The sequence below is a fragment of the Pundamilia nyererei genome, unplaced genomic scaffold (genome assembly GCF_000239375.1).
Source record: "Pundamilia nyererei isolate P.nyererei 1_Seehausen unplaced genomic scaffold, PunNye1.0 scaffold00158, whole genome shotgun sequence".
In the NCBI taxonomy this organism is placed as follows: domain Eukaryota; kingdom Metazoa; phylum Chordata; class Actinopteri; order Cichliformes; family Cichlidae; genus Pundamilia; species Pundamilia nyererei.
In genome coordinates this window covers 775,253-787,315 of record NW_005187559.1, presented here as the reverse complement: position 1 = coordinate 787,315, position 12,063 = coordinate 775,253, and the positions used below count along the sequence as shown (strand labels likewise).

The following is a 12,063-nucleotide window of genomic DNA, read 5'->3' as shown; positions in this document are numbered from 1 at the left end:
AGTAAAAGTTATATCGCGATACATATCGTTATCGTTCTATCGCCCAGCTCTACGACTACCTAGACAAAAAGATAAAGCTGGAAAGGATGTGCAGCACGTTAAGTTGATTAAGGGTAGTGATGAAAATGTACTAATGAGTGAGAGTGTGTTTTGAGAAGTTGGAACAAATACCATTAAAGAAAAACATGGAAAGACTTATAATGAAAAAATGGTATGTAGATATTTGAAGATAATGCCGGTTTTAAAAATAAACTATGTAAACGTATGCAAATTATGTCTGCGACTGTGTAACGTGTTCTGAGGCATGTTTGCACATGTTTGGCAGCTGATACTGAAAGACTGCTGGTAACACTGGGTGAAACATGCTGTGTAGTCAACTGCTCCAAGCAGTCGTTAAATTGTCTCACTCGCAGCTGGTAATTCACAGGACAATGCAGAAAGATTTTAGCTGGACGTGTCAAGCTAAAATCAGGAAGTACTTAGTATGCTGCAACATGAGTAGTTAAGTTTTTTTTCTAAAAAGAAAAGAAATAGATGGATTGTGAAAACATGCAGACTATGTTTGTGAGCCTGTCTAGTAAGTAAGTAAAGTTTATAAGGCTTTTCACAAGACATGTTGTCACAAAGTGCTGTGCAAACAGAATAATTATAATGAAATATGATAGAAAATTAAAATACAGTTAATAGCAATACAAAACCAGGCTCAAAATAAAATGGAGATGATTAATAAACAGTGTCAACAAGAGCTTGTTTAATATGTTTTTAACTGATGTCTATCAGAATGAACAGCTCAGAAAGCAGTTCAGTTTCCTTCTTTTGGCATCAGAAGAAAGTAAGAAAAGCGCTGGCTTTTAAAATGGACTGAAGCAAAGTGGAAAAGTGTTCTGTTGTCAGATGAATTGAAATTTGAAATTCTTTTTGGAAAACATGAATATTATATCCTCTGGACTGAAGAGGAGGTGGTTTGCTATCAGTGGTCAGTTGCATTCTTGATGGTACTGGGGACCTGGCAGCCTGCACATCTGGAAAGGCATTATCGGCACTGAACGTTTTTAGAACAACATACGCTCCTAGCCAAATGACGTCTTTTTCAGGGAAGGCTTTGCAAGACAGTAGTTGAAGAATATGCCTGCACTCCATACCTTTCACTGATTGAAAGCAGCAAAGAACACCTAGAATCCCACATCACACAGGAATTGGACAGCATTCCTTAAGAAAAATGTTTAAGTGCAAAAGAAAATAATAAATAATACTGTATTATAAAATAAGTTATGCAAACAACATAAAACGCCTTGTTTTATGTTGTAAATAACATTTTAATTTATGCCTTATAAATTAAAATGTTATTTCCTTATTAGAAAACTTTCTTACATTAGTAGCAAAAAAACAAGTTCTGACAGTATTATATTTCTTGATTGAGGTAGCGCTAATGTGTATGTGTGTACACACACGTGAGCTAGTGAATGAGTGAGTATGTGTGTGGGATCCTTTTAAAAGAGCATGTGGCGGCTGCAACGAAGCAAAGTGAGCATATCAACAGTTGTGGTTTGAGGCCGTTTTTCCTGCAGCAGAAAACAGACATTCTGATGATGATGATGATGATAATATTATTATAATGATGATAGTATATGTATGTGTGTGTATATATATCTGTATTTTCACTATCTCTTCCACAATTTGGGGGGGGGGCAATCTGGACAAAATTTGTATGAACATCGTCGCACATACAACAATAAATAATGCTGAAGTAATTAGAGATGGCACGATACCACTTTTTTATGTCCGATACTGATATCATAAATTTGGATATCTGCCGATACCGGTATGAATCCGATATAGTGTATTTTTCAATCAATAAAACAGGTTTTTTTTATATCTTGCTGCATTTTGTATAAGTTCATACTCACGTTTTAAAAAACAAAACACTAAAGCTATTCTGTTATACCTGTATGCAAAAAATACACTGCACCCAAACTATTTCATAGTTCAGCAATACTGATCAATCTAATAAACCTGAACCTACACGATCCTCCCTATTCTGGTATTTTAAAGAGTACTTAGCAGAAATATTAAACAACCTAACTAATAGGAAATCCAAATGGGAGTAACTTGAAAGTGTTTCCCGTGATGTTTTGTTGTATTGTTCTCTCTTTGGAGTGCTACTGTTGTTTCAAGCAGCATGCTTGAAACTCTGATTTACAAGGTTATTTGTCCTCCCTGATCCCTCTTCCTTAGCAGCCACCCCTCCCTCTCTCCTCCACTTAGGAAAGCTGAAGGAAAAGCCCCTTCCTCAGGCTCTGCTGAACTGCCACCTGAGTACCTGACCAGCCCACTGTCCCAGCAGTCACAGGTAATAATTTGAAACTCTTTATATCAATCACTGTCTTTCTAGATTTTTTGTTTTTGTTTTGTTACCTGTTAAATATAGGACTTAAATGATTTTCGAGTTATTATATTGTTGTTGTTTTTTTACATTTTAGACAGCTTTCTAGCCTTTTTGGAAAAAGTTGCCAAAATTGTCACACTGGAAATAAATAGTCATGTACACCCCATCATTCATTAGCTTAAAGAACCACCTTTACCAGCAATCACTTGAAATCAGTTTTTTCTAGCTGACTTTAATTCCCATATTGCTGTGGAGGAAATTTGTCCCAATCTTTCCTACAGTGTTGCTTTGGTTCACTGAGATTTGCAGGCAGAGCTCTCTTAATGTAATTCTACAGCATTTCAATCAAGCTGAATGTCTGGGCTTTATTTGTGGTCATTATGAAACCTTTAGTGTTTTCTTTTTCAGCTATTCTATTGTAGATTTGTTGTAATTTAGATGATCCAGTTGCAGCCAAGCTTTCGCTGTTGGACTCTCCTGCTATATATTTCTCCTGCTCTTCTTTCTCACCAGATGCCCCCCAAGAGAGATGAGGCTGCCCTGCAGGAGGAGGAGGAGCTGCAGCTGGCCATAGCCCTTTCTCAAAGTGAGGCTGAGGAGAAGGAGCGAATGGTGGGTTGCTAAGCTGAAATGCTCATTTTTGGGTATGGATGTGTTTGTTTTCAGCTAGTATATAGAATAAAAGCTGACACACAGCTGAATGCTCAATTGCAGAGACATAAGAACTCGTACTCGATGTATCCCAAAACCGATCCCACCCCAGTGACTTCCTCAGCTCCCCCAGTCAGTACCCTCTACACTTCCCCTGTGGTAAGGCTGTTTCCAGCAAAATCACTTATGAAAACATTTTTTGTAGAGTATGATTTTAAAAGCATGTTTGAAAGATTTTTATTATTGTTAAGCAAATTTTAAAATGCATTCTTTTTTTGACTATTATGAAACGCATTGCAGAACTCCTCTGCTCCATCAGCTGAAGATGTAGATCCTGAGGTACATGTGGTATATTGCTCTTCTCAAATGTTAACAGTATTGCTGATTAATGGAAATGCTACACCGTGCTTTTAAAGCTAATAAGGAAATATGACATCATTCCAGCTGGCCCGTTACCTGAACAGAACATATTGGGAGAAAAAACAGGAAGAGGCTCGCAAGAGTCCCACCCCCTCAGCCCCTGCCCCTGTGACATTGGCTGAGCCACTTCCGGCAATCAGTCAGCCCGTGGAAAGTCACGTCCCTGTCCAGCCTGTCAACATAGTGGAGGTATGCTGAAGTTGTGAGCTCTAAAAAACCAAAATCAAGCTAAACACAAATGAGCCCCTGCTCATGGTTTGCCCTGTTCATCCCCTCTTTCAGCAGCAGTACCAGAATGGCGAATCAGAGGAGAACCATGAGCAGTTTCTGAAGGCTCTGCAGAATGCTGTCACCACCTTCCTGAACCGCATGAAGAGCAACCACATGCGTGGGCGAAGCATCACTAACGACAGCGCTGTGCTCTCACTCTTCCAGTCCATCAACAACATGCACCCACAGCTTTTGGACATCCTCAACCAGCTAGATGAGAAGCGATGTAAGCGTTGGCCTTGTGTAATTGTGTCCATGTTTATAGATTTCTCTCTCCACGTGTCCAGGCTCTGAACTGTGATGATCTGTGTCTTGTCAGTGTATTATGAAGGGCTGCAGGACAAGCTAGCTCAGGTTCGTGATGCTCGGGCCGCTCTCAACGCACTCCGGGACGAACACAGAGAGAAACTGCGTCGCGCTGCAGAGGAAGCGGAAAGACAGAGGCAGATCCAGCTGGCACAAAAACTGGAGATCATGAGGCAGAAGAAACAGGTACTGAACTGAATCTGTTCAATGAGAGTTCAGATATAATAGGCCATTACCATGCTCACAGGTATTTCTTTGGACCGCAGGAGTACCTGGAGATGCAAAGACAGTTGGCCATTCAGCGCCTCCAGGAGCAGGAGAAAGAGAGGCAGATGCGTTTGGAGCAGCAGAAGCACACCATCCAGATGAGGGCCCAGATGCCTGCTTTCTCTCTTCCCTATGCCCAGGTACACATTTTATACTCCATCTGGCCTCAGACTGAACTCAACCCAAGGATAATCTAGTCAGTAAATTCACTTGATATTGCAGAAACCAAATGTCTCAATAATAGCAGAAATATATGAACCTAAAGAATAAATTTCAGCTAATGAAACATTTTTTTAGATTTCAGCGGGAGACTTTTTATGTTTTTGAACTTTTTTAAGTTCATTGTAATCTTTTGGTGAAATTTTAATGCTGTCTTTATTTGCTGTTATGTAGATGCAGTCTTTGCCCCCCAATGTCGCGGGAGGGGTGGTATACCAACCCGGTGCTCCGCCCAGCTACCCAGGCACTTTCAGCCCCGCTGGTTCTGTGGAGGGTTCACCTATGCACAACATCTATATGAATCAGCCAGGGCAGACTGCACCAGCACAGTACCAGGCTATGCCTGGTCCTACCACAGGTGAGGAGGTTCACAAGAAAAAGGATCAGCTGAAAAGACAAGAAATCTACCAACTTTGGTCATCTGGTGTTACAATTAGCGATATGATCTAAAATCTTAATCGTTCACTACAATGTTTTGTGTTCCCCCCCCCCCTTTCTTTCAGATCCCAATATGGTTAATGCATACATGTACCCACCTCCAGGAACTAATGGGCAGCCCGCTCCTCCGCCTGGTCAGGCTCCACCCACAACTAGTCCACCCTACTCCACCTATCAGCCCACACCTACGCAGGGTTACCAGGTCTGACAAAGCTCCACTTAAATTTTCTGATTAATACATGAAATGCCACAAAAACGTTTAAAGATGAATGCATCTCACCGTTCTCTGTGTTTTGTGCAGAATGTGGCCTCTCAGGCGCAGAGTATGCCCCCCATGTCCCAGGCACCCCCCACTAACGGTATGGGTTATATGGGTTACCAGCCATACAATATGCAGAACATGATTTCAGCATTGCCGGGACAGGACCCCAATATGCCCCCCCAACAGCAGTACATGCCAGGCCAGCAGCCCATGTATCAGCAGGTCAGTTGTATATTTATGTATTTGAAGCTTCTGACAGACTAAAAGTTAATTGGTTCAACTGTCATTCACAGTTAACGCATGAAAGCTTTCTTTATTTTTATCTTTGGTATTTTTATTTAGGTTATTTAAATGTCAGTCCTGGCTAATCTTCCTATTTTTACTTGTGCATTCATGCTGCTAGGTTGCTCCCCCTGGTGGCCCCCCGCAGCAGCAGCAACAGCCTCAGCAGCCGCAGCAGCAGGCACCTCAAGCCGTGCCGGGCAGCGCAGAGGCACAGCTCATCTCCTTCGACTGAAGGGCCTCACGCTGCTGGGTCTAACACACTACAGCTCCTCTCCCTGTTTGGTCTTTTTCTTCCCTCTCTGGACTCTGAGGATACCCTCTGGAAACACACACATAATTCCCACTTTCCACCTCGCTGTGATTTTTGTGGCAACGTGAAATATTGTGATGATGTTGCAGAACTGTTGCTCTCCTTGCCTCTCCCCCGCTGAAGTATAAAAATCAGGAGGGGTGAAGCTGCAATGGGAAGCACCATAACCAAGAACCTTCACCCTCTTCCTCCTCCTTTCCAGCTGATATGTATGTAGTATCTCCTTATTAAATGAATAACTGAAGAGCAGAAATAGTCAGTGGTATTAAAGTTACAGAAAATATGACCATTTAGGAGATAAAAAAAACAAAAAAAAAAAAAAAAGAGAGAGAGAGAAGAAGATGCAACCATCCTTTGTCTCACATTTTTCTAAATCCAAATTTGCATGTTGAAATTTCAGTTCTTTTCTGGAATGGAAGCAAATTATTTCAACGTGTTTTAACAGTTTAAGATGTGACTGAGAAACATCTGTATTCACTGTTTAAGATGCTGTTGGTATGTCTGAAGAGTGACAGCACAGTCAGACACCTGGAAAAAATCTCACTAATGCATAAGCAGTAGTTTTCATATCATCCCTTCTCATAATTACAAATTAGTCTTCTTTTTTAATGGGGGGGGGCATTTATTTGTTGTGTGCTGCTTCAACTGTGTGTTAATATAGTTTCAGAGACGATGCAGGGATTGGCACGTTGTGGGAAAACTGTTTAGAAAATTAGCTGGGTGGTTGTTTCGTCTTCATCAATTATACTTAATTAACTAAATCATTAAAAATCCACAATTAGTAACAATAAAATATTCATACTAAAAGCAGTCCAGCAGTTCTAATAGCATCTTGCATCCCTTCTGTTAAAGCGACTGGTGTTGCCGAACATCAAGTGCCATCACAAAATAGAAGCATATGAACTTAACCTGTAATAAAGTGCAAGTTTCCTCCAGGAGTCCCAGCCTACATTCTATTAGTTGTAGTTTTCACATATACAGATGCCTGCATCGGGAGTACATGTGGGCACTCTTTCGAAAGTCTACTTGAGTATCCAGAAGTGAAGAAAAGCTTGCAGAGCAAACATGATGTGCTGCATGTATGTATCACACACCCAATCAGTGGTTTCTGTAACTCTTCAGTTGGCATCTGTGAACTTCTTTATTCCAACATACTGATCTGACTTTGAAGTAATTTTAAAATTATATTTAATAAATATCTGGTTCTTACTGTCCACGTGCCTCGACTTGTATTTTGTAACCACACACAGAGGAGGGTTTTTTTGGTTTTTTTTAAAGCTTTTATTCAACTATATCCATTATCAGATTACAGAATTGTCTTACAAATATAAAGACTATAGACTTACACTCATAACTGATGTGAACTAATTAATGTCCTTTTGGTATTTTGGCTTCTTTAGAGTTTTCTGAAGATGAGGCATTTGTAGTATTCTTCCATCTCAATCTAAAAGAAGGAAACATTACAAGTGTAAAAGACATGCTGCTGGGAGGTGGAATCGCCTCCAAGCCGAGATACATGACTTACTATCCGCTCCATACGCATCCCGTTCCCATAGGCCAGCTGTCTGAGCACGTCGATATCTGGAAGACCCCAGTCTGGATTCCTGTATGCAGCAGAACCAAACATGGTCCATATCTTATCCTAACAGCCAACCACATACACATATTACCAAATAGCTGCTACTCACATTTTTCGTAGCTCCTCATCCAGCTTTTCATTACAACTTGGTGTGATGATGCCATTAACAGCATACACCTGAGAAATGTTTTAATTTGACATCAGTTAGTAGGTTCAGGTTTATTTGTAGTGTAATTAACTATCATTACGTACCCCATATGTTATCAAAAGGCCGTTTTGTTTGAGGATCTGTCCTGCTCCACTGAACACTCCCTGAGAAAATGATAAGTGAATAAAATACTGTGGGGATTTATCTCAATCTCTTCAGTTGATTTATAAGCAACCAGGCCTACCTGGGCTGTTTTGAAGGAGCTGTATTGCAGTAAATTAATGGAAATAATAACGTCACAGGAGTTGTGACTCAGTCCTGCCCATTTCTCCCACGGATCACTGGCATCCAGGTGAACAGGTGGTAGCACCGTCTTTGCTTGGGTTGCAGCAATATATGCCTTGATACTGCCAACAAGGTGTGTGCGAGCTTCATTTTAGATTTAATGTCAAATCCATAGACTTCAACAAATCACTTGTTTAAATACATCATTGATTTAACTGGAATATGTTCGTAAATCTTTCTGTCACACATAACTATACTGACACGTCAACATGGCAAGCACTTTCTGAAAGGCACAAACCTCTCTAGAGAATCCTCTTTGATGTCTGATGGCTGCCAAATGACAAAGGGCATCTTCTGAGCAAACCGTATGATATGCTGGCCAGTTCCAGAACCAAGCTCTAAAGCAAATAACTGCCTGTGTGACTGGCTCTCCAACACATCTTCGAGCACTGAACAAACACTCTCCCAGTTCCTTTCAGCCTGAGGAGACAGCAGCATGGCCTGAAGGAAAAAGAAAAGAAAAGATGTGTGCCTCTTTTATCTAGCATTGCACTCCCATGCATTGCATTGTTCTCTTAGCGGATGCTTCTTACCTTTTATTTGCACTGGCGATAAAGGCCAGTGGAGGGAATGGCATGTTGGTGGAAGACAGTAGCAGCAGATGGGTGGAGAGATTACCTGGTTAAGAGGATTTCCTTCATGCTCCTTCCCAGTGTCCAAGTGCCCAGCATTGGTACGCTACAGGTAGGACATATGCACATGCACAGCAAATAATAGGACAGCTATAGTCTTGAGTTGCCTCTTATTTCTTTCTACTTTGCTTGCAAGGAGCCAGTCCACTTTACATTTTTAAAGTGGTCTTGACCAATAATTCTCCAATTCTGACTTTTCACTCATTTACTATTTTTTTCTTTTCTTTTGTTAAGCCTTGTTAAGAAAGTCCAAACACAGGACCTCGGATCTGGATCTGGTTTCGGGCTGAATCTGAGCCAGTGGTGTTTTGGATAATGTCAAAGCTGATGAATTCTGAACACAGCAAAATCCCTTCAGATGTTGATCCACTATGCAATTCCACCTGGAAAGCATGTGACTGTAACAGCTTAATTTTTGAGCATTAGAATGATCCCAACCACACTGCCAATGCAGTAAAGACACCTGGATGGAAAAACAGATAATCGAGCACTATGAGTCACTGCATGGCATTGAAGTGATAATGCTAGAGATGGGAAGATGAGACTGGACATTATTATTATTATTATTATTATTATTATTATTATTATTATTATTATTTCAAACTTACTTTCTTTCTGTCGCTCTCTCACGCACATTCATTGTCCCTTGTGGGCTCCCGTAGCAGTTGAATTGAGGTTTTTTAACAGTTCACGCAATGCATTGTGGGTAGGTCAGGAGTAGCGGGGACGCCATGTGCTTTTGAGGCAGAGGATCCGCTGGAAGGAGACGTGTGTGTGATAAATTTGTCTGTTTCTCAGAGAGAGGACCACCGGTTCCATTTACCGTCTGCATGTTCTGCACCAGCCGCTGCCTCCGCACCGCGCTGCGAGCCGCAGCCAGCACGCATCGGTACGTAACAGGCGGAGTACACCTGTATCCGAGTGTCTGCGGCTTCAAGGGCAGAGAGCCGGCCACTGCTGCCGCTTAATTTGGATGGAGAACACGATGTTGTCTTTTTAATTCGTCTAAAGACAGACGATGCGCGTTGTGTGAGCACAGAAATGAGTTTAGTGGTTTGCGGCTGTGTGCTAAGTAGGTTAGCCGACGTTAAGGGTTCCATCGCAGGCTTCAACTTGAACAACGTGACCAATTGAGCCCTGCTGTCCGACTAATGACACAAAACGCAGTATACCTTCATGGCTTCGTCTTAAAAAAAATCTAAGAGAAGCATGGCTTTGACCTTTTTTTTTCTTACCTACACTGGTCAAATGGGACTAACCCTAACCCTGCAATCAATGAAGAGCAACTGCTCAGCTGAGGTCTGTTATTGTGAAATTCCAAGTCTGAGATGTTTGAGAAGGCATGAAGAACCACCATGCTGTCAGTTTTACTAACAGGACTGAGCTTCCTGCCCCCCTTCCACAGTGCATTTCTAGGTCTGCATACTTTCTTTGATTACAGAATAGCGAGGTTGCTAAACGATGATAGGTAACAAAGATTGAGCTGATATATAACCTTTGTTATATAATGCAATTGTAACCTCAACAGGGAAGGTGTAACACAGAACGGGTAAATAAATTGCATCTGTGAGGGTTATAATTCAATTGATATTATTATTGTACATTCTGCTTACATGAAACTTGATCATGTTCCAAAGGTTTTCAAGTTGGATATTCGTGTTGCAGAGTGTGCCTTTGTAATAAACCTACAATATTCCTGAAATCTGTCCTTACTGCCAGAATATAATGGTTGATTTCTTAGCTCACAGGTACTTGCCATAATGTCAACCAGTCCTGCCCGCCCTAAGCGTTACTGCTCTGCATTCTTGTGCCATCTCGCATATAACATACAACAAATCTCTTCTTACTATTCTTACCAGGGATGCGTGACTCTCCAACCAAAGCTAGCCAGTACCTGCAGAATCCTGCCAAATCCTTTGTGGTGTGGTGTTTTTGTATAGCATTATTTGCTGATGCAAAACTGGAATTTCAGGGTTTTTTGCTTGCCAAATTACCATAATTTGTTTGTGAGCTGTTAAACTGCAAAGCAATAAGCATAAAAGTGTCCTCCAGGTGAAATAAGAAAGCAAACCCATCTCATAGTAATAGCTACTGTCTTTACACGGTGAGAAGCTTGAGGGGTTATTTGGTTTGCAAATTTGGTTTGCAAATTGAGACCATTAATTATGCATAAGTTAGGCAGTCTGCACTCTAAATGTAAGAAGGATTGTTTTGTAAAGCAGTAGACGAAGTCAAAATATGGCAGTGGATGATGCCAGGTGTGATCCACACCATACTGAATTTGTGGATACAGTCTGCCGTTTAGCTAATCGCTTTTCACTTTCCCAGGCAACAGCTTCAGCGGCAGACACCAGCCTTATGTGCTGTCAGACTTCTGAAAACCAGTCCAGCCTCGTCTTCAGATGCCATCGCCACCCCTCCTCTAGATGGAGCCCCCAAACAGTATTCCCCCAAAATCCAGCGGCTTGTCAGTGACATAGCCAGCCTCACCTTGTTAGAGGTGTCCGATCTCAACGAACTCCTCAAGGTTTGTGGGAAACCTAAAACCACAGTGCACTTTGTCTGAGCTTCTTGCTGTCCGTTTGTGTTAAATGTTGAGTGATAACTTGTTTGTCTTTACCACAGAAAACTCTGAACATTGAGAGTGTCGGAATGATGCCGATGGGGGCGATGGCGACATTAGCTGCTCCTGTAGCTCAGGTATTGATAATTGTTTTTAAAGGGAAGTTCTGAAGACTGCCTTATAAATCATTAATGGCTTAAGTAGCAACATACATCATTATTGTTCTTTTTCAGATGTCTAGCTTAAGAATTTAAAGCCACTCATAGTTGATGTGGCCAACGAGGCTCCGTGCGCATAGTTAAATGACCTCGATTGTGTTCCTTTTGCAACTAGGCTGCAGAGGAGGAGGTGGCACCAGCAAAGAAGGAGAAGACTCACTTTACAGTAAAATTGACAGAATTGAAAGCTGCTGAAAAAGTAAAGCTTATAAAGGAAGTGAAAAACTGCATCCAGGGCTTGAATCTGGTGCAGGTAAGTCTCACTGTTGGAGCTATTTAAGCGGGCTTATTGTAGCTTTTGGCAAAAAGCAGTGTTAACGGGCCGGTGTTAGAATGTGAGATATAAAATGTTTATGAGATGACGCTTTGGAGGTAATAATATGCATATATTATTACATAATAGTCTGCAGAATCAGTCCAATTTATTTTGTGAATCAGTTTCAGCTGCTTTGGTGCAAATGAAAATCTCACTGCTGGTAGCATAAAACAGTACATGCAGTCCAGCTCATCCAGGATGACACATCCATTCGTGCTGTTATGAGTAGGTTTGCTATGTCTCCCAGCATGTTCTCAAGAGTGGTGAGGTGATGCAGGTGGGCACAAATTTGTTAATTTCACTAATTGTTTTTTTCTTCTCCGCCCTCTTTATTTGAAACAGGCTAAGAAACTAGTGGAGTCTCTTCCACAGGAAATCCGGGCCAACGTATCCAAAGAAGAGGCAGAGAAATTAAAAGCAGCCCTGGAGGCAGCAGGTGGCACCGTGG

The 12,063-nt window shown here is 41.4% G+C and overlaps 3 protein-coding genes across 6 annotated transcripts in view; 2 read left to right on the top strand and 1 right to left on the bottom strand.

Moving 5' to 3' along the window:
* Nucleotides 1–7,028, top strand: part of hgs (hepatocyte growth factor-regulated tyrosine kinase substrate) — a 13,696-nt gene extending 6,668 nt beyond the window's left edge. Inside the window, exons 9-20 of one of the 4 annotated variants that reach the window (XM_013913914.1) lie at nucleotides 2,266–2,350; nucleotides 2,900–2,998; nucleotides 3,101–3,196; nucleotides 3,338–3,376; nucleotides 3,482–3,646; nucleotides 3,743–3,953; nucleotides 4,047–4,219; nucleotides 4,300–4,440; nucleotides 4,694–4,877; nucleotides 5,023–5,159; nucleotides 5,259–5,441; nucleotides 5,623–7,028. In XM_013913914.1, coding sequence (XP_013769368.1) covers nucleotides 2,266–2,350; nucleotides 2,900–2,998; nucleotides 3,101–3,196; nucleotides 3,338–3,376; nucleotides 3,482–3,646; nucleotides 3,743–3,953; nucleotides 4,047–4,219; nucleotides 4,300–4,440; nucleotides 4,694–4,877; nucleotides 5,023–5,159; nucleotides 5,259–5,441; nucleotides 5,623–5,736 — 1,627 coding nt within the window. In that variant the 3' untranslated portion in view covers nucleotides 5,737–7,028. Of the gene's footprint in view, nucleotides 1–2,235; nucleotides 2,351–2,899; nucleotides 2,999–3,100; nucleotides 3,197–3,337; nucleotides 3,377–3,481; nucleotides 3,647–3,739; nucleotides 3,954–4,046; nucleotides 4,220–4,299; nucleotides 4,441–4,693; nucleotides 4,878–5,022; nucleotides 5,160–5,258; nucleotides 5,442–5,622 lie in introns of all 4 variants that reach the window. The other 3 variants (XM_013913913.1, XM_013913912.1, XM_013913911.1) reach the window with 3 other exon arrangements.
* Nucleotides 7,029–7,085: 57 nt separating this feature from the next.
* Nucleotides 7,086–8,523, bottom strand: LOC102213032 (UPF0585 protein C16orf13 homolog B). Its single transcript, XM_005745398.1, has 7 exons — nucleotides 8,420–8,523; nucleotides 8,125–8,327; nucleotides 7,786–7,948; nucleotides 7,646–7,705; nucleotides 7,503–7,570; nucleotides 7,340–7,418; nucleotides 7,086–7,258 (listed from the first exon to the last, which is right to left on the bottom strand). Exons 2-7 carry the CDS (start codon nucleotides 8,322–8,324, stop codon nucleotides 7,211–7,213), a joined length of 618 nt encoding a protein of 205 aa, XP_005745455.1. The 5' UTR covers nucleotides 8,325–8,327; nucleotides 8,420–8,523; the 3' UTR covers nucleotides 7,086–7,210.
* Nucleotides 8,524–9,141: 618 nt separating this feature from the next.
* mrpl12 (mitochondrial ribosomal protein L12) overlaps nucleotides 9,142–12,063 on the top strand; it is a 3,782-nt gene continuing 860 nt past the window's right edge. Inside the window, exons 1-5 of the mRNA XM_013913897.1 lie at nucleotides 9,142–9,407; nucleotides 10,847–11,045; nucleotides 11,144–11,218; nucleotides 11,415–11,552; nucleotides 11,958–12,059. Of these exons, the coding sequence (XP_013769351.1) occupies nucleotides 9,349–9,407; nucleotides 10,847–11,045; nucleotides 11,144–11,218; nucleotides 11,415–11,552; nucleotides 11,958–12,059 (573 nt within the window). The 5' untranslated portion in view covers nucleotides 9,142–9,348. The remainder of the gene's footprint in view (nucleotides 9,408–10,846; nucleotides 11,046–11,143; nucleotides 11,219–11,414; nucleotides 11,553–11,957; nucleotides 12,060–12,063) is intronic.